General features: G+C 36.9%; 2 protein-coding genes and 1 long non-coding RNA gene across 3 annotated transcripts; 1 reads left to right on the plus strand and 2 right to left on the minus strand.

The window, feature by feature from the left end:
- Window positions 1-6,328: 6,328 nt before the first annotated feature.
- LOC148787144 (uncharacterized) lies at window positions 6,329-10,416 on the plus strand. The gene is made up of 6 exons (XM_088883497.1): window positions 6,329-7,022; window positions 7,584-8,165; window positions 9,045-9,455; window positions 9,522-9,613; window positions 10,093-10,260; window positions 10,348-10,416. The coding sequence occupies exons 1-6, from the start codon at window positions 6,329-6,331 to the stop codon at window positions 10,414-10,416; spliced, it is 2,016 nt and encodes a 671-aa protein (XP_088739623.1).
- A 3,252-nt stretch (window positions 10,417-13,668) lies between these two features.
- LOC148787145 (uncharacterized) lies at window positions 13,669-14,819 on the minus strand. Its single transcript, XR_016066613.1, has 2 exons — window positions 14,756-14,819; window positions 13,669-13,885 (listed from the first exon to the last, which is right to left on the minus strand). It is a non-coding gene; the product is annotated as an uncharacterized LOC148787145 (long non-coding RNA).
- A 1,163-nt stretch (window positions 14,820-15,982) lies between these two features.
- On the minus strand, window positions 15,983-16,309 carry LOC105167804 (uncharacterized). Its single transcript, XM_020696014.1, has one exon. The coding sequence runs from the start codon at window positions 16,307-16,309 to the stop codon at window positions 15,983-15,985; it is 327 nt and encodes a 108-aa protein (XP_020551673.1).
- Between the last annotated feature and the right edge of the window lie 4,080 nt (window positions 16,310-20,389).

Genomic DNA, 20,389 nt, shown 5'->3' on the forward strand with positions numbered 1-20,389 from the left:
ACCAAGCGACTAAAGCAATAGTAGGAAGAGGAAAACTGAACAAGAAAGTTTACATCATGGAGTGCTCTGTTCCTAAGTCTTTTACTGGTTCTGTTATATCTTTTCCTCATTTTTGTTCCGCCACTGTCAAGTGTAATAATACGTTATCACATAGAAGGCTAGGGCACGGCTCTATGAAAGCGATTAAATACATTCTAGAGTGTAAAATCTCAAATGATTCTTTGGAATTGTAGTATGATATTTGCCCAAAGGTCAAACAATCAAGACTCACCTTTAAACTAAGTGAATCGCACACTGCTGTGCCGTTTGATTTGGTTCACTTGGATCTTTGGGGGCTGTATAAGACACCTAGCACAACAAGGTGTCACGATGTTATGACGATTTTGGATGACTAGAACAGGTCACTGTGGACTTATCTACTTAAACACTAAGGCCAAGTGACAACAACATTACTTAATTTCTCAGCTTTGGTTGAAAGGCAATTTGGTTTCAAGATAAAAGTACTTCGGTCAGACAACGGGTCTGAGTTCATAAACATGCACTGTCAATCTCTATGCTACAAACTGGGAATCATACATCAAACTACCTGCGTCTATACTCCCCAACAGAATGCGAAGGTTGAGCTAAAGCACAGGCACTTATTCAACGTTGCTAGAGCATTTTTGTTCCAAGCTTCATTGGCACTTAAATTCTAGGGTGAATGCATATTGGCAGCGACTTATGTCATTAACAGGACTCCGATGCACATACTGAACTGGTGCAGTCCCTACCAAGTCTTAACTGGACGTCCTCCCTCTTATACTCACCTCAAAACAATTGTGTGTTTATGCTATGTGAATAATCTCAATCCACACAAGTCCAAATTTCAAAAAAGAGCCCACAAATGTGTGTTTCTTGGCTATTCGATGACACAAAAGGGTTATAGGGTGTATGATTTAGAGGATCACATCTCTTTCACCTCTAGGGATGTAGTGTTTCACGAGCTTGTGTTTCCTTATGCTGAAATTAATTCTACAGAACACACTAATTGCCCACTTCCCATGGTTCCACTTGACACTGATAACAACAACTCTGATCAGTTGCTTTCTTTCCCAGCTGCATCCTCACCTTCACAAGTCGCAAGCCATGAAGTTGCAAGGGGAATTCTGTAAGATGATACTGCTACAAATTCATCACTGCCACCTCGCAAGACTACTAGATTGAGCCACAAACCTCTGTGGCTCAATGATTTTGTGTGTCATTAACTCATCCACTCTATGTTCCCATTCTCCCACATATGATTCCTTTGTGGCATCCTTGTCGGTATTGAAGGAACCTTGCACCTTTGCAGAGGTTGTGCAATTTCCAAAGTGGAGAGCAGCCATGTATGAGGAATTGCAGGTGTTAGAGAAAAACCACACCTAGACATTGACACCACTTCCAGCTGGGAAGCGTGCTATCAGTTGCAAGTGGGTGTTCAAGGTCAAATTACGGGCAAATGGAACTGTAGGGATGTATAAGACTTGCCTTGTTGCGAAGGGATGCAACCAAGTTTAAGGTATCAATTACACTGGAAGTTTTTGGCCTGTGGCGAAGGCCGTTACTGTAAGTGAATAATGCGTTTCTTCACGGCTATTTACAAGAAAACATCTACATGGTTCCCCCGGCTGGTTACAAAGTGAATTCAGGCCTTGTTTGCAAGTTGGAAAGGTCCTTATACGGCTTGAAACAAGCCTCACCACAGTAGAACGTGGAGCTAATGCTGAAATTGCAGGAGTATGGAATCACACAATGTGCACTCGATCATTGTCTCTTCTTACTCAATACTGTTGGTGGTTTGGTCTCACTTTTAGTCTGCGTGGATGATATTCTCCTTACGGGTGCTTGTGTTGACGAACTTCGCAAGGTGAAGGCGTACCTTCATAAGCTCTTTACACTCAAAGATATTGGTGAAGCATGTTATTTTCTAGGACTGGAGCTAGCGCGCAATTTTGATGGTATTTACTTGACACAAACAAAGTATGTGCTGGATATTATTGCGGATATTGGTTTGCAGCAGGCTAGGGCTACATCCACCCCATTCCCTTTAGGTCTAAAATTGACAGCTCACTCTGGCTCTCTGTGTTCATAACCAGATTCATATAGGCATTTGGTAGGACGACTGTTATATCTTAGTTTCACCAGGCTGGATATTTCTTATTCGGTGCAGGAATTGAGCCAATTTTTGACTCATCCCTATGACACCCACTGGAGAGCAGCTCTCCATGTCGTACGATATCTCAAAGGTTGTCCATCGTTGGGATTATTTTTGCCTGCAGCTAATTCTTTGGACCTTCAAGGTTACTGCGATGTCGATTGGGCATCATGTTCGGACTCAAGGCGTTCCTTAACTGGGTTTTGTGTCTTCCTTGGGAAGGCACTCATTTCTTGAAAAATGAAGAAACAATCAATCGTGTCGCGTTCTATGGCGGAAGCTGAATATCGCAGCTTAGCTACTGCTGTATGTGAGCTACGATGTCTCTCTTATTTGCTGGCTAACTTTGGCATCTCTGTTTCCTTGCCAATTTCTGTGTTTTGCGACAATAAGCTTATTGTGTACATCCTCGCCAACCTGTGTTTCACGAACGCACGAAGCACATCTAGAATGACTGTCACCTTGTTCGTGACGCATACAAGGAAGGTTTTGTTGCACCGGTTCTGGTTAGTAGTTTTGCCCAGGTTGTCGACATATTTACCAAGGCTTTGCCTTTGCAGACGTTCCACTCTTTTCTATCCAAGTTGGGACTTGCATCTATTGCCCCCCGTCCCACTTGGGGGGGGGGGCATTGGAATTGAACATTCCTTTGCAGATGTGGCTGCTTCGAGCTTAGGTGCTGCTGAAGAAGAAGGTAGAGATGTGGCTGCTTCAAGCTCAGGTTCTGCTGAAGAAGAAGCTAGAGGTGCTGCTGATGCTGAAGTTGACTTCTTAGATCGAGGACAGAAAACATAGGTTGAAAGCATGCTCTGTATTTTATGATTTTTTTCCTTCTTTGTTGTTTTATCTAGTCATCGTCCGAGTCATTTATTCCCGTTGTGATTGGGCCACGTCATTTGAGTAGGTAGTTTCTGGTTAGTTAGCGTTTGGCGGTATTTTTCATTATTTAAATAGCCTTCTTCCTTTCAGTTGGCACTGTAACAGATTTTAGCTGAACAGGGAAGAATTCCATGGGCAACTCTCTATTTTTTGTCGATTTACTGATTGTTCTTCAATTTTTGTTGAATCCATTTTTCCACAAAGAGATTTTCTTTGTCGTCGGAAATGGGAGAGAAAAAGAGAGACCAGTGAGAGAGAGAGAGAGAAGCAACCGACAAAAAAAGAGAGGAAGGGGAAATGAAATTAAGGCTAGGGTTTTGGGAGTAAATAAAAAATTGGGTCTGGTGGATTAGGGTCGGGTTGGGTTTGGTGGGTTGGGCCACCCAGGTGGTGGGTTGGAGCTGTGGGCTTGGGCCTACCAAATTTGGTCCTTGGCCAATTTTCCAACAGATGTGGTACTAGTTATCTAAAGTGATAGTTTTAAACACAATTTGTGTTCCAAGTTATTATACAGTGTTTATAAATTAATATATATTTTTAAGGACAATTTTAAAACTGTCACTTGATATGTTATCAGTAATATCATATTTTTTTGTAGCATATATCTGTACTTCTTTCTACATTTTCTTTATGACTGCACAAAAAAATTAATTGGTGTCCTCCGATAATTGTATAAATATATATATTAGCGATAAAATTTTTGGTGATAATATTAAAATTGTCATTAATTATATATATCAACTTATGAGAATTTTTTGTTTTATTATTACATGATTTTGATAGTTTTAATTGATGATAAAAATATTGTGTATAAAGTTGTCATTATGGATAGCAAAAACATATTTTTTTCTTGTTCTATTTTATTTAGTTTAACAAAAACAATAAAAAAAATTATGTCGTTGGTATAACATGAAAAGGTTTTCTCTCTCATGGGCAATTTGGTCATGATATTTTCTCTATTCAAATGGAAATAATTCTCACGTTATTTTTGTGTTAGAAATTAGTGAGGGGCTGGTGGTTGGGGAAAATTAATAAGAATGTCCTCTTCTGATTCTCAACCTCTTTCTTCCAATCAAATGATTAGATATGTCGCACGATTATTGAAATCAGTATTGAAACATAATTGTTAAGTATAAATGGCCCAAATATCCCGGAGCCCAAAACCCGACAAAGCCCACAACCCACTCTTGGAGGCCCTCTACCCACTCTTGGAGGCCCTCTACCCACTGACCCCACCCTAACAGGTTACCCGACCCAGGCTGCTCACTTAAATATCTCTCCCTAACCCTAATCGGTCAAAACCCTTACTACTCTCTCTCTCTCTTCCGCCGACCCCTTCCGCTCCTCCCTCTTCTCACCTTCCGATGGCGGTTAGAACCGTCTCCGGTCGGCCTGTTTCCGAAGCCAACTTAATGGCTTCAAGGAAACCGCCTAACCGTCACACCCCCTCGGCCGTTACTTGAAGAGATGTATATATTGGGGGTTTCCTCTTCCCCTTCGGGTACGCGATACTGAAATCTGTTTTCTCCTACATTCACTCCGATATCTCTGTGAGTTCACTGTGTGAGTGTTCCTTGGCCTTCTCGGTGACCTCTATGGTCTTTGTGACCCGTGTTCATAGGGTGGTTTTGGTGAGGTGCAACCGTGGGTTTGTGAGGGTCTTTTCGGGTTCTTGGGAACGGTACTCTTTGGTGACCGAGTCCCTCTTTCGGTTTACGGATCTGGCTTAATACCTGAGCCAATTTCAAAAAGTGATTTTACATCTTCTTTTGTTGTATATTTCATCTCTGTAAATCTCTTATTTTCGGGTTGTAATTTCTAAGGAGTTTTTACTCCATACCAGTGTAATAGTTGATAGGTTTCTTTGTGAAAGCAGAGTACCACTGTGAGGGTTATTCCCTACAGTGGTATCAGAGCCGATTCTCTGATCTGTGCTGATCCTGGTGGCGGTAAACTTTCGGAAAACCCCTCCTCTGGTTCTCATTTCTTTCTGTTTTTCCTGCGTATATTACTGTCGTTATTATTCCTTTATATTACTCCTGCTTGCCGTGGTTAAACCCCCTAATATCCCTCCTGGCTAGACCCCTGAGGTCGTCGGGTATCTGGACGGGACTTAGGCTGGTGAGCCTCGGTTCTGTTTTTCCTGCCATATTAACTGCTGTTTTTTCTCTGTCATTTCTCGGTTTGTTTTTCTTGAATATTGGTGATATCTGTTTGTGGCCTATTTCTCTGTTTCTTATAATCAGTGCATTGTCCGTGTGTATAATCTTGCTACTGTTATATCTTTGTGATATCTGGGATTAGTGTATTACTTTCCGAAATTTACATTGTTTCTGTAACCCTGTTTTCTGAAATTTACATCACTTCTGTAACTTTGTTGTTTAAGTATCTGGTGGTAACTGGTCATATTTTTCTGATCTGGTATTCTCTTTGTCTATTTTTTAAACTCGAACTTTTTTTTTGGTTAAAATCTCTTTAGAATGGCTGGTTACAGTCTACAACCTTTTGATGGAAAATCCGATTTTTCTATATGGCAACAAAAGATGAAAGGCATTCTCATTCAACAAAAAGTTTTCAAAGCCATTGATGGCAAATATGTGGAAAACATTTCTGAAGAAAAGAAACAAGAAAATGATGAGTTTGCATATTCCTCTATCGTTTTAAATTTGTCCGACACTGTTTTACGAAAAGTTGGAAAATTAGATTCTTCAAAAGCTTTGTGGGATAAACTTGAAGAATTATATACTGAAATTTCTCTTCCTAATAAACTGTTTTTATTAGAAAAATTCTTTAGATATAAACTTGATTTGTCCAAAAATATCGATGAAAATCTTGATGATTTTACTAAGCTGATTCAGGATATTAAACTTACGGGTGATAAGTACATTGACGAATATTCCCCCATTGTGTTGTTAAATGCTATCCCTGAATCATACTCTGATGTTAAGGCTGCCATAAAATACGGTAGGGACAGCATCAATATAGAAACAGTGGTAAATGGTCTAAAGAGTAAAGAACTAGACCTTAAGATTAATAAACCTAGCCAGAATCAATATGAGATTAATTCTGTTAGGGGTAGACCTAAGTTTAGAAATTAGAATTCTCGATACAATAGCAGAAGCAGAAGTAGAAATAAAAATTACAGGAGTAAGTCAAAACCAAGAGAAACAAACCTTAGGGATAATAAAGTCAAAGATAGGCGCTGTTATAATTGTGGCACTAAAGGTCACTATATTAAAGACTGTAGAAAACCTAGACGTGAGAATAGAAACTACGATGATAAAGAACAAACCAATAATGTGTCTATTGAGTCTAATTGGTGAAGTATTTGTTGTTTATGAAGTGAATTCTGTGAGCACATTTGACATGCATGAGTGGCTTATAGACTCAGGTTGCACATTTCACATGAGTCCCTTCAAAGAAATTTTCACAAATCTGAAATATGAGCACATTGGTTTTGTTTCCATGGCAAATGAGAAAAAATGCGAGATTATGGGTCTTGGTGACATCCCACTTTGTTTTGATGGTTATCAAATGATCTTGAAAAATGTCAGATTCGTTCCTGATTTAAGTCATAATCTCATATCATGTGCTGCATTAGAAGAAAGTGGTTTAGAAGGCAGATGGGGCAAAGGCCTCATGAAAATTATGAAAGGATCATTAGTTGTTTTCAAAGCTGAAAGAAAACGAAATCTTTACATATGTACTGCATCTTATAATTTTGCTGCATCAGTGTCTAACTGTGATTTCACTACTTTGTGGCATAAACGATTAGGCCATATCACTCAAAAAGGCCTTGATTTTCTAAAAAGAGATGGTATTCTAAATGATAGAATTGACAAAATAGATTTTTGTGATGAATGTGTCATGGGCAAACAACATAGGGTTCAGTTTCCTACATCCCCATCCCCAAATCCATCTATGTCTCCATGTGTTTTAGATTATGTGCATGCTGATGTTTGGGGTCCTAGTAATACTCCCACCCACGGTGGAAATCGTTACTTCCTTTCTATCATTGATAATTTTTCTCGAAAAGTATTTGTTTTTTTGATGAAACATAAATCTGAAGTTTTTGACAAATTCAAGAAATGGAAAACTCTTGTTGAAAATCAAACGGGAAAAAGGTTAAAATCACTTAGGACTGATAATGGATTAGAATTTTGCAACAAAAGTTTCTCTGATATGTGTGAGGAACTTGGTATTAAAAGGCACAAGACAAATCCCTATACCCCCCAACAAAATGGAATTGTTGAACGTATGAATCGTACACTTCTTGATAAAGTTAGATGTTTACTGATTAGCTCTGGGTTACCTAAAACTTTTTGGGGGGAAGCTGTCTTAACTGCTGCTCATCTTATAAATTTATCTCCTTCTGTGCCTCTACTAGGGAAAACTCCTGATTTTATGTGGTATGAAAAATTACCTGATATGTCACCCTTACGTGTGTTTGGTTGTGCTGCATTTGTTCTCCAAGAATCTGATAAACTTGATCCAAAATCTGTTAAATGTGTTTTTATTGGTTATCCTGAAGGCATTAAAGGGTATAGACTTTGGGTTAGGAGTAAACCAGGATTTAAAGTCCTAATAAGCAGAAATGTTACCTTTAATGAAAACGAAATGCCTTGTTTAGAAAGATCTCAACCTCTAGGAAAAGACCCAACTTTTAATAAAATAGAATTAGAGGATAACCAAGAAGGGGAGGAATTAGGAGATAATGAGATAACACAATTAGATAATAATGAAGAACTAGGGAACAATCAAGAAATAGCAACCCCAGAAACTCAGAATCAGAATCCTTTAGACAACTATCAACTCACTAGAGATAGAGATAGAAGGCAACCTAGAATACCTAGTAAACTTAGGGACTTTCATACAAGTTTTAACATAGAATCTGTAGAACCCTCTAGTGTAGAAGAAGCCTTAAAATCGGATAAATGGCTTAGTGCTATGAAAGAGGAAATGAAATCCTTAAATGATAACAAAACATGGATTCTTGTCCCTAAACCAAAAGATACTTCTATTGTTGATTGCAAATGGTTATTCAAGATAAAACAAGAAAACCCCATCAAATATAAGGCCAGATTAGTCGCTAAGGGATTTACACAGAAAGAAGGTATAGATTATAATGAAATCTTCTCACCGGTAGTTAAGTACACTACAGTCCGCATTATACTTGCCCTCACTGCTCATTATGACTGGGAATTAAAACAAATGGACGTTAAAACTGCTTTTTTGCATGGTGACTTAGAAGAATGCATTTATATGAATCAACCACTTGGTTTTATTGATTTGTCAAAACCTGACTATGTGTGTCTATTGAAAAAATCTCTCTATGGTTTGAAACAATCTCCTCGTCAATGGAACAAAAAATTCGATGAGTTTATGTTATCCTTAAATTTCATTAGAAGTCAGCATGATCATTGCCTTTACTTTAAATATGTGCATGATTCCCCAATTTTCTTAGTCCTATATGTGGATAATATGTTAATTGCTAGCCCTAGCTCACTTCTTATATCTACTCTACAAAAAGATTTGTGCAAAGCTTTTGAAATGAAAGACCTTGGAAATGCCAAACAAATACTTGGTATGTGTATTGATAGGGATAGAAAACAGTTTTCCATTTTTCTAAACCAAAAATCATATCTGTTAAATGTGCTTAGAAAATTCTCAATGGAAAATGTTAAACCCACCGCTATACCTCTAGCAGCTCATTTTCAACTCAGCAAAGATCAATCTCCCAAAACTATTTCTGAAAAAACAAAAATGGAGAAAATTCCCTATTCAAATTTGATTGGCTCTGTTATGTTTCTAATGGTTTGTACTAGACCTGATGTTGCTTATTCTATTAGCTGTCTTAGTCGGTTCATGTCCAACCCTGGTCCCCCTCATTGGGAAGCACTTAAATACTTACTTAGATAGTTAAGTGGGTCTGATAACGTCGGTATTTCCTTTTCTAGATATTCTGATGATACTCGTCTTATTGGTTATGTAGACTCAAATTATGCTAATGATAGAGATAGTAGAAAATCTACATCTTCATACATTTTTACTTTGTGTGGTTCTTGCATTAGTTGGAAGTCTCAATTACAACATATTGTTGCATTATCAACCACTGAAGCTGAATATATAGCAACTACAGAAGCTTTTAAAGAAGCCTTATGGCTTGACGGGCTCATAAAAGGAATTGGGTTTTCAAAAGAAAAACTTATAATTTTCTCTGACAGTCAATCCTCTATTCAACTGTGCAAAAACCCTGTATTTCATGATAGAACAAAGCATATAGATGTTAGATATCATTTCATTAGAGATATTGTGGGTAGAGATGTCATAAAATTGGAAAAGATCAGTTCTGAAGAAAATCCTGCAGATATGGGCACTAAATGCCTACCGTCAGAGAAATTCTGTAAGTGTTTAAAAATACTCCACCTTAATCCTGACTGAAAGTCTTGTATGTAGTTCTGTCTTGCAGGTACACCCACGGAGGACTTATTTTTGGCAATGATGAAAAAGACCAGATCCAACACCCTTGACCTGCCCATTGGGTATTTGGTCCACGGTGGGGTATGTTAAGTATAAATGGCCCAAATATCCCGGAGCCCAAAACCCGACAAAGCCCACAACCCACTCTTGGAGGCCCTCTACCCACTGACCCCACCCTAACAGGTTACCCGACCCAGGCTGCTCACTTAAATATCTCTCCCTAACCCTAATCGGTCAAAACCCTTACTACTCTCTCTCTCTCTTCCGCCGACCCCTTCCGCTCCTCCCTCTTCTCACCTTCCGATGGCGGTTAGAACCGTCTCCGGTCGGCCTGTTTCCGAAGCCAACTTAATGGCTTCAAGGAAACCGCCTAACCGTCACACCCCCTCGGCCGTTACTTGAAGAGATGTATATATTGGGGGTTTCCTCTTCCCCTTCGGGTACGCGATACTGAAATCTGTTTTCTCCTACATTCACTCCGATATCTCTGTGAGTTCACTGTGTGAGTGTTCCTTGGCCTTCTCGGTGACCTCTATGGTCTTTGTGACCCGTGTTCATAGGGTGGTGTTGGTGAGGTGCAACCGTGGGTTTGTGAGGGTCTTTTCGGGTTCTTGGGAACGGTACTCTTTGGTGACCGAGTCCCTCTTTCGGTTTACGGATCTGGCTTAATACCTGAGCCAATTTCAAATAGTGATTTTACATCTTCTTTTGTTGTATATTTCATCTCTGTAAATCTCTTATTTTCGGGTTGTAATTTCTAAGGAGTTTTTACTCCATACCAGTGTAATAGTTGATAGGTTTCTTTGTGAAAGCAGAGTACCACTGTGAGGGTTATTCCCTACAATAATCTTCATTTTGCTACGTCAGAACAGCATATCCAATGATGAATTGAATTTCTCTATTCCATTCGATAAATAATAAAAAAATTTAGATTCCATGTGATTAAAAACTGAATTAACTTTTGAAAAAATAATTTTAAATAGTAAAGTTTCAAATTTATCTATTGTAAAGGGAAATGAATTGTTAAATATTTAAAATTCCAATCACATATACAAGAAAACAAAATAAAATACAAGAATTCAATTCCAATACTAAAATCAAATACAATCTACATATCTATTTATATATATATATATAGCAGAACCATGGTTGACCAAATTAATTCAATTTTGACAGAATACTAATTTATGATAATTTTTAATTTTTTAATTGACAAAAAAAATCTTGGTTAGTGATTTTATTTAATTTAAACGAATTAAATATTGATATTTTATTTAACAAAATCTTATCAGTTAAAAATATTTATTTTATATTTATCCAAAATCTTATTCTTGAAATTTCAATTATTATTTTTAATTATAAATAAAATTCTTATTGATCAAAATATCTATATTGTGTTTATTCAGAAGAAATTTTATTTAATTTAAATATGTTCAATATTGATTTTTTATATATCCAAAAGCTTCTAGCTCGCTATGGCACAGCCTCATGGAACCAATTTGGAAAGCATCTCCCTTGGTGATGACTCGCAAATTGACAGAGCAGGACTCTACACCTGCAGTAGTAGATTCAAGTATTGCTTGCACAAGGCCATCACCAGAGTGCGGTAAAACAACGACAATTAAGTCACAGGAAGTGCAAACTCCTCATGATTCAAGTCAACCAAGCACCTTTGAAGAAAAACAGGAAGAGATTAGTTTTAGACCAATGACCAACACCTCTAACGATTTGATATCTTCATCTTTAGCTTGACAGGTCTGTCAACGGATGTGGGAAAAATTGATTTCTCACCAAGGCGTAAATCCAGACAAGACCATTATCGAGACATCCAAAAAATACAACTAGGTCTGGGTGCTTGAAGGGTCTAAATCCGAAGATGTCAGAGAATGGTATGATTTCGGTGCACTTGCTTCAGTTCATACCATGTCACCCTACTTTTCAAAAATCTCAAAACTTTCAAAGTGAATTAGTGGGCAGTTTACAATTCATGGCAAAATAACCACCACTTGAAATGAGGAGATATTCTGGAGTTGAAATTCATTGTAGCAGCTCCAAAAATAATAGGAAAAGGGTCTCATCCAGCATTTCATTTCATCAAGCTGCAGAGGCTAGATATGGTGGTTTTAACAAAATCAAAGATGTCACAGGAGAAGCTCCTTTGGTATCATCCATTAGCGAAGAACACATTTCTCCCGAAAGAGTTTGGGGACCATAGGTCTATCTCACCAATATGGGCAAAGTCAAATATCCATTTAATATATTTTCGAATAAATTAAATGAATCGTTCCTATTAAATTCCACAAGAAAGAGCACCATCTTCGCAGAAAGCTTGTTAAAGAAAAAGTGAATGTTAATACGGTGAATAAGCTGCCTGCAACGGAGGGTACCAGGAGAAAGGCATGTAATATGTTGTATGTTGGGCAATGACATAACCATGTATACCCTTGTTGTGGAAAAAAGAAAAGCTCCTTGTTGGAACAAAGATTCGGGTAACCCAAAAAAAACTCGAACCAAAATCTGACAAGGAAAAAGGGAAGTATGTTTACAAGAAGAGGTAAAACTTTTAGTAAAAAAATCAAAAGGGAATTGTTGGCAGAAGACAAAAAATGAGCCAACAGTTAGTAAAAGAGCGGATACCTGCTGGCAAAGCACATGGCCGATAAACCATTATGATGAAAAGTTGGAAAAAGGACAAGAAGATGACGGACGTAGTGACGTCATCTAAAACAAGTTTAAAGTTCGGAATTGAAGTCCGCGAGCTATTATAAATAAGCAAGCTAGGAAGCAGATGGGGATCATGAAAAACCTTCTCCAATTCTTCAACAAATAATAGTTTGAGTCTTTCAAAGTCTTGTATTTTAAGTTTTTATTTTGTGGGATTTTCTCAACAAGAAGAGTCCTCTTTATGAGAAGCTAAAAAGTTGTCTCCTTTTATAGAGGAAGAAGTATCTATGTAGTATTTCAATTATTTTTAAAATAAAGTAAAGGCTTGAACGACTTTTGTTAAACATGTTCACAAAAAAAATTATTAAGTTTCTGTTTTGGGATATCTTTTACGCCCTAAGGTAGAAAACGAATTAGAGCTGTGTTGATTGTTGCTGAAGGAGCCAAATGCCTGCGAACCATCTGTTGCGGTAGTATGGTTGGAGGAAGTCCGTGAAACTGGGGACTTGAAATACCTAGAAACAAGGCACGCGTTCAAAGTAAGGTATGATTTATGAAGGCTTAATTTTATTTCTGAAGCATGTTGGGCCAAATTAAGAGCAAGTGTCTGGACTATAAGGGTTTTTCTGTAGAAGGGCAAAATAGGCATTAATCTTGCTAAAGGACGAAAATTGGGAATATTTAGAAATTAAAGGACCAAATTGCCACACCAAAAATTAGAGAACCAGATTGCCAAACCCCTGTATATACAGGACCAAAATTGCATTAAACCCTAAAACATTTTTTCAAGAACCACCAACAATCACCACACCCAAAAATATAATTACATCCGTGTCTTATATAAATTTAGTGACAAGAATTTTTATTTTATTACAATTTACAATCATGATAGTAATAATTATTATTATTATTATTTTATAAAAGTTATTATTAGCAAAAATCAGTTATAAAAAATTATGCTTAAAGTTGTCCTAAAATACAATTAGTAACACATATATTGTGATAAATTATCACTCTACATTGTGTTGCCACTAAGTTGTCACTATACATTTATCAATAGTTATCTATAGTGATAATTTTATACACAAATTCTGTAATTACTAATAATTATATAGCGACAGATAAAAGTATTTATCACTTAATATATATTTTTAATGACAACTTTAAAATTGTCACTATATTTTGTCACTAATATCATATTTTTTTGATAGTATATGTATGTGTGTGTATATATATGTAATACTTCTATTAATATTTTGTTTGAAACTACACAGAAAAGGTCAATTGGTGTCCTCCAATAATAGTATGTAACAAAGAGAAAAAATATATATGTAACACTCCGTACTCGCAACATCTAATTATCACTATTTAATCCTTTCTTCAATTAGAACTCTTTCTATAAGAAATTTCCTTTCAACCCGAAAAAAAATTCTAATTTATCAATATATTTATATATATCACAAAAGATAATATATACCACCAAAAGTTTATATGACCCACACTAGATGTCTTCATGTACATAACCTCAAGGAAAATAGTATCACAATTTTAACCACAACCCGATAAAAGATTAGAATATTTAGAAATCAAATAGCCAAAAACTCGGTTTTCAGATGTCACGGCTGACCCACCTAATAAAGACGACGGCCCGCTCAACGTCCAATGTGGCTAGTCAATGTGATCTATCTCCTGAAAAGTATGTGGCAAGGAATGAGCTGCCTACTCAATAAGTATAGCCAATCAGTCTATATATACACAGGCAACAATTCATGTACAAGCAGTCACACCGACTAACGGTCATTCGTGATATAGCAACATCATATATAAGAAGTAATATATACTCACAACTGTAAATCAATGCACGACATAATATTCAACATTATCGTTTATTAGTTAAGGGCCCCACTTACTCTAATTGGAATACATCAGTCAATGGCTTCGCCGGCCATCATCATATCATATACAGCATAGAATACTCGTTGTATGTGATATCCCCACACTCTTTTACTTCAACTCTGTAGCAATATCAGCACAAGACATCACAACAAACATGGTATCCCCACACCACCCAGTGTGTAGCTAACAACACAGGATATTTTCCGCTGCCCGAAATACCCCGGTACCCTACGCGACATGGTAACTAGCTTAATTCAGATATTTTTCATATCACATCATCAATTACATTTTCATAAACCATTGACTGTGTTTCCATCTAGGTAAGCATCATGTTTTATTTCAATTCACGATCATCATTCTTTTCTTTATAATAATTACTTCCTCAATAATAGCTCCCAGTTTGATTTCATACGACAATCAGTTATACGATCACGAAATCATACCACCCTCACGTCTAACCATTACAAACACATATGACATATAATAACAATTCCACCGATATTAGGGTAATCTAACAAATAATGCACAAGTAATTATATAAAAATTCAATATGCGAAATCCACATAAATATAAAGCCAGGTTCACGACCACATCCAAGAAACGAACATATATAATATATACAATACAACACATATATATATAAGTCCAATTAGCTATACTTACCTTAAATTCTCAAAATGCTTCGATTTCACGAGAGACTGTTCAACCCTCTATTTTGTCGTCACGCCCTATAACAGAATATTATACGTATGATCAATATATATATAGAATATCATAAACACTAAATAAAATATTATATAATGTTCGTACATTTTCCACCAATCTTTTAGTATTCCACTTATATTAAAGTCCAAACCCCTATTCCATTTTATTTTAGATAACTATACTTTCTAAACTACCGAAACATATATTTAATTTATAAACTAATTCGTAAGAATTCATTTAATCTAACGCCTTATGTATTTATAATCGTTTTTAATAACATCCGATAAATGAGATTATCATTAAAACCTCATCTCCCCTTCTTAATAACATAATATTCTTTAAATATAACTTTTCGAGACATTTCTATGAATTATCTATCAATTTATCATTGCTATATAATTTAATTAAGCAACAATACATAGAATTATATATTTGGTTAATCATTCCGATGGAATTGTGTAAATTATCTATAATAATAATTAAATAAAACAAATCTAATAATTTAATTAACCAACTATATCGTTTTTATATCAAATGTTATATTTAATACGGCACTAATTTAAATAGCCAAAATCATAAAGTACTTCGATTAAATAATACATCGCTCAATATAAACTATAGTTAGTAAAAGAACTAATTAAATAATATAATTATATAAATTAAAATAATAAAATCCGTACCTCTGTCTTCGACGATATGTGTGTGCGTTGGTGTGTATTTAAGGTGTGTGTGTGAGTTTGTGTATTATGTGTATGTGTGTAGTGTGTGTATATTAAAATTAACAAGAGAGCCCCACCGCCTCAATTGTATATATATATATATATATATATATATATATTATTTACATATATATGTATATAATATTATTATATTTTATATATTTATTTAAGCTTTTCTCAAAATGCGAATTAAGTCCTTTCTAAATTTTTTTAATTAATATAATTTGCCCCCAAATATTATTATGAACTCCAATTTATTTCATTTAAGTTTTATATATCCCAAATTCAATTTATAATTTATTTACTAATTAGATTTAAATTTCTAATGATTACCAATTAGTTTTCCCATTATGTGAAATATTTTACGGACGTCACAATTCTCCCCTCCTAATAAAAGTTTCATCCCCGAAATTTAACTAACTTACCCATTCAATGGAATAATCTTACTTTTACCATCGGTATGTCCTTATTTTCTCAATTTTCTTACGTTTCTATCCAAAATCTCTGTAGGCTCCTCCACATATGGTAACTCCTCAGAAATCTCTATCTTCGGCTGTCGAATAATGTGGCTAGGATCAGACCAATATCCTCGCAGCATCGAAACATAGAAAACATCATGTATTTGTGACGACTCTGCTGGTAATGCTAGTCGATACGCCAGTAGTCCGATTCTTTCAATAATTTCATACGGCCCAACATATCTCGGACTCAGCTTCCCTTGCCTACCAAACCTCAGAATTCCCCTCCAAGGAGATGTCTTCAGAAAAACCTTATCACCTACTTCATACTCCATCTCCCTTTGGTGTTAATCAACGTAACTTTTTTGTCAATCTTGTATTGCTTTCAAGTACTTCCTAACTACTTGTATCTTTTCTACTGTTTCCTGCACCAATTCAAGACCTTCTGGTTGTCTTAATCCTTCTATATCCCAACAAATCGGACTACGACACCTTAAGCCATATAAAGCTTCATATGGAGCCATACCGATACTAGAGTGAAAACTGTTATTATATGCAACTCCATTAGAGGTAGATGATCATTCCAGTTGCCCTTAAACTCCATTGTACAAGCTCTCATCATATCTTCTAGGGTTTGGATTGTTCTTTCCGACTGCCCATCTATTTGACGATGAAATACGGTACTAAAATGTAACTTTGTGCCCAATGCCATTTGTAAACTTCCCCAAAAGCGTGAGGTAAATCGGGGATCTCTATCTGATACAATCGATACAGGCAGTCCATGTAATCTCATTATCTCATAAATGTATAATCTAGCTAACTTATCCAGAGAATCAGTTATTCGTACCGGCAAGAAATGAGCAGATTTTGTCAATCTATCCACAATTACCCAAATAGTGTCATGCTTTCTGAATATACGTGCAACCCCACGACAAAATCCATAGTGATCTTCTCCCACTTCCATTCTGGTACTGATAGAGGTCGAAGTTTACCTGCTGGTGCCTGATGTTCTTCCTTTACTTGCTGACATGTGATATATTTAGCCACATCCTTCTTCATTGCCTGCCACCAATAGTAAGGTCTTAAATTGCGATACATTTTTATAGTACCAGGGTGCATCGCATATAGTGCATTATGAGCTTCCTGCAAAATCGCTTAGCATAACTCATCTGTATCAGGCACACAAACTCGTCCCCGATTCACTATTATTCCATCAACTCATATCGAAAAATTTATTTCCTTAACATGTCTTATTCTTTCCAGCATCCGTAATAAGAAAGGATCTCGAGTCTGCGCTTCTTTGATCTGATCCACGAAGTATGGGTTAAGTTGCAAGGATGCCAATAAACCTGCTACTTGATCAACCTCCAATTCTGTATTTATAGACCTCATCTCCAGTAGCAATGTTTGATTGTGACTCCCCAGATTGGCTAATGCACTTGAACTCTTTCTACTCAAGGCATCTGCTATCACGTTCGCTTTTCCTGGATGGAAGTCAATAGTGCAATCATAATCCTTCAGCAATTCTATCCATCTTCTTTGCCTCAAATTCAATTCCTTTTGTGTCAAGATATAGGAAAAAGTATTATTTTAGTTCACTAAGTATGCCTGATTTTAATTTTAGTCCGATAACTATGTTCATTTTTGTTTAGGTCCAGTAACTTACGAAATTATTTATTTTTAGTCCTTTGCCAGATTTTTGGACAATTTTACCCCTATGAATGCATATGGACTAAAACTGCCTTACAAAAGTTGCATAGAGGTAAAATTGTCCGAAAATCTGCCAGATGACTAAAAGTAAGCAATTTCATAAGTTACTGGACCTAAACAAAAATGGACATAGTTATCTGATTAAAATTAAAATTAGGCATACTTAACGGATCAAAAATAATACTTTTCCCCAAGATATATTTCAAACTTTTATGGTCAATAAGGATCTGAAATTTTTCTCCTCATAAATAATGTCTCCAGATCTTCAGTGCATACATAGTCTCGGCTAACTCCAACTCATGTGTGGGATAATTTAATTCATGGTTCCTCAATTAACGGGACGCATAAGCAATTACCTTTCTGTTTTGCATTAACACACATCCCAAACCCTGTTTAGAAGCATCCGTATACACTATATATCCATCACTACCAGACGGCAAAATCAAAATCGGATTGGAGGTCAGTCTCTTCTTCAACTCATCAAAACTTCGTTAGCACTGTTCCGCCCACTGAAATTCTACCCCCTTTCTAAACAACTTGGTCAGAGGACCGGGAATTATAGAGAAACCCTCAACAAATCTCCTGTAATATCCAGCCAACCCTAAGAAGCATCAGACTTCAGTAGCATTCTTTGGCACTCTCCATTCCATAATAGCCTTTGTTTTTGAAGGGTCAGGCATAACCCCGTCACCAGATATTACATGCCCGAGGAAAACCACTTGATTTACCCAAAATTCACATTTGCTTAACTTAACATATAACTCCCTATCTTTCAAAATCTGTAACACTATCCTCAAATGTTACTCATGCTCTTCTCTATCCCTCGACTATACCAAAATGTCATCTATAAAAACAATAACGAAGTGATCCAGATATTCCTGAAATGTACGGTTCATTAATGGCATGAATGCCGCTGGTGCATTTGTTAACCCAAAGGGCATCACCAGAAACTCATAATGACTACAACGAGTACGGAAAGCTATTTTCGGTATATGATTCTCTGCTATCCTCAGCTGCCAATAACCAGACCTCAAATCGATCTTTGAAAATATTGTAGCTCCCTTTAACTGGTCTAGCAGGTCATCAATCCTCGGCAATGGATATTTATTCTTCACTGTTACCCTGTTTAATTGGCGGTAATCAACGCAGAACCTCATACTCCCATCTTTCTTCTTCACAAACAACATTGGTGCTCCCCACGATGAAGTACTCGGCCTGATAAACCCTTTCCCCAACAATTCTTCGATTTACTTTTTGAGCTCTTGTAATTCTACTAGGGCCATGTTGTACGGTGCAATAAAAATTGGGGCAACTCCCGGGAGAATTTCTATAGAAAAATCCACTTTCCTATGCAATGGCAAACCTGGTAAGTCATGAGAAATACTTCAGAGAAGTCTTTCACTACTGGGATTTCCTCCAATGTGGGATTAACCCTCTCGATATCTACCACATGGGCTAGATATGCTTCACAACCCTCTAACATCAATCGTCTTGCCTCTATGGCTGATATTACACAAACTGGTACTACGTGACGATTCGCCACAAATATTATTTTTGATTTACCAGAACATTCGATCATCACTTCCTTTTTATAACAGTCGACTATTGCTTTATGTTGTGCTAACAAATCCATCTCCAAAATCACATCAAACTCTTCCAAATCCAACACTATAAGGTCTACAGGTAAATTTACATCTCCGATGCTCACTAAGCTCCCTCTCCTAACATTGTTCACTACCACATCCCCTCCCACGGGCAAATAAATCATCAAATTACATCCCAACAGGCTATTCTCTCCCGGTATTTTAGATGCAAATTCGGATGAAATATATGAATGTGTAGAGTCAGGGTCAATCAAAATATATGCTGCAATGTCAAATAACAATATCTTACCTAATATCACGTCATTCGATGCTGGGGCTTCTTCTCTAGTCATGTTATATATCCGTGCTTGGGTCTGTCCCTGAGTAGCTTGTGCTCCAGCCCTCCTCATACTTCTACCCATATTGTGGCCACTATCTCTGTTACCAATGCCTCGAGCTATGCCTCTGCCTCTACCTCTGCTAGCTCCCCTGTCACTACTCCCAACACTACTTTGGCTCTGAGTCCTGCTAGCCACACTTTCAACTACACCTATATTCTGACTGCGAAAATTCCTGGCTATGTATCCTCTACCTCCACAGCAATAACAAGTCTTTGGTATATCATCCCGTCTCCAACATGGCCCTTGAAGTTGTCTTCCACAGGTAGAACAGCTTGGAGAAAAAACTTATCCTCGACCATAACTCGGTCCAGCTAGAAGACGTAGCAAATGAGCTGCGTTCGAACGAACCTCTGTGAAAGCCCGTGGATCTACCGAACCTCTGTCCAATACTTCCTCGAAAATTGGGACCGCCACATGTAAAGCTCCCACTTCCCGCTGAGAATGAACGACCAGTTCCCCTCTTGGTCAACCTACTCGATTCCCCTATTGTGTACATTGATTTCCTCTTCTCTTCCCCCTTCTTCTTGTCCTCCATTACTGCTTCTTCCATCCGGACCGCTGATTCAACAAGAGTTTTAAAATTTGTAATTCTGACTGCGAGGCCTCTTTTGATCTCCGGTCGTAGCCCCTGTTCAAAATGGTAACAACGATCCTCCTGCGTTGCTATTGCTTCTGGTGCATACTTGGCTAGTGCCGCAAAACGGAGTTCATAATCTGTCAC

This window comes from Sesamum indicum, linkage group LG8 (assembly GCF_026168435.1).
Source record: "Sesamum indicum cultivar Baizhima isolate 11 linkage group LG8, ASM2616843v1, whole genome shotgun sequence".
Taxonomy (NCBI): domain Eukaryota; kingdom Viridiplantae; phylum Streptophyta; class Magnoliopsida; order Lamiales; family Pedaliaceae; genus Sesamum; species Sesamum indicum.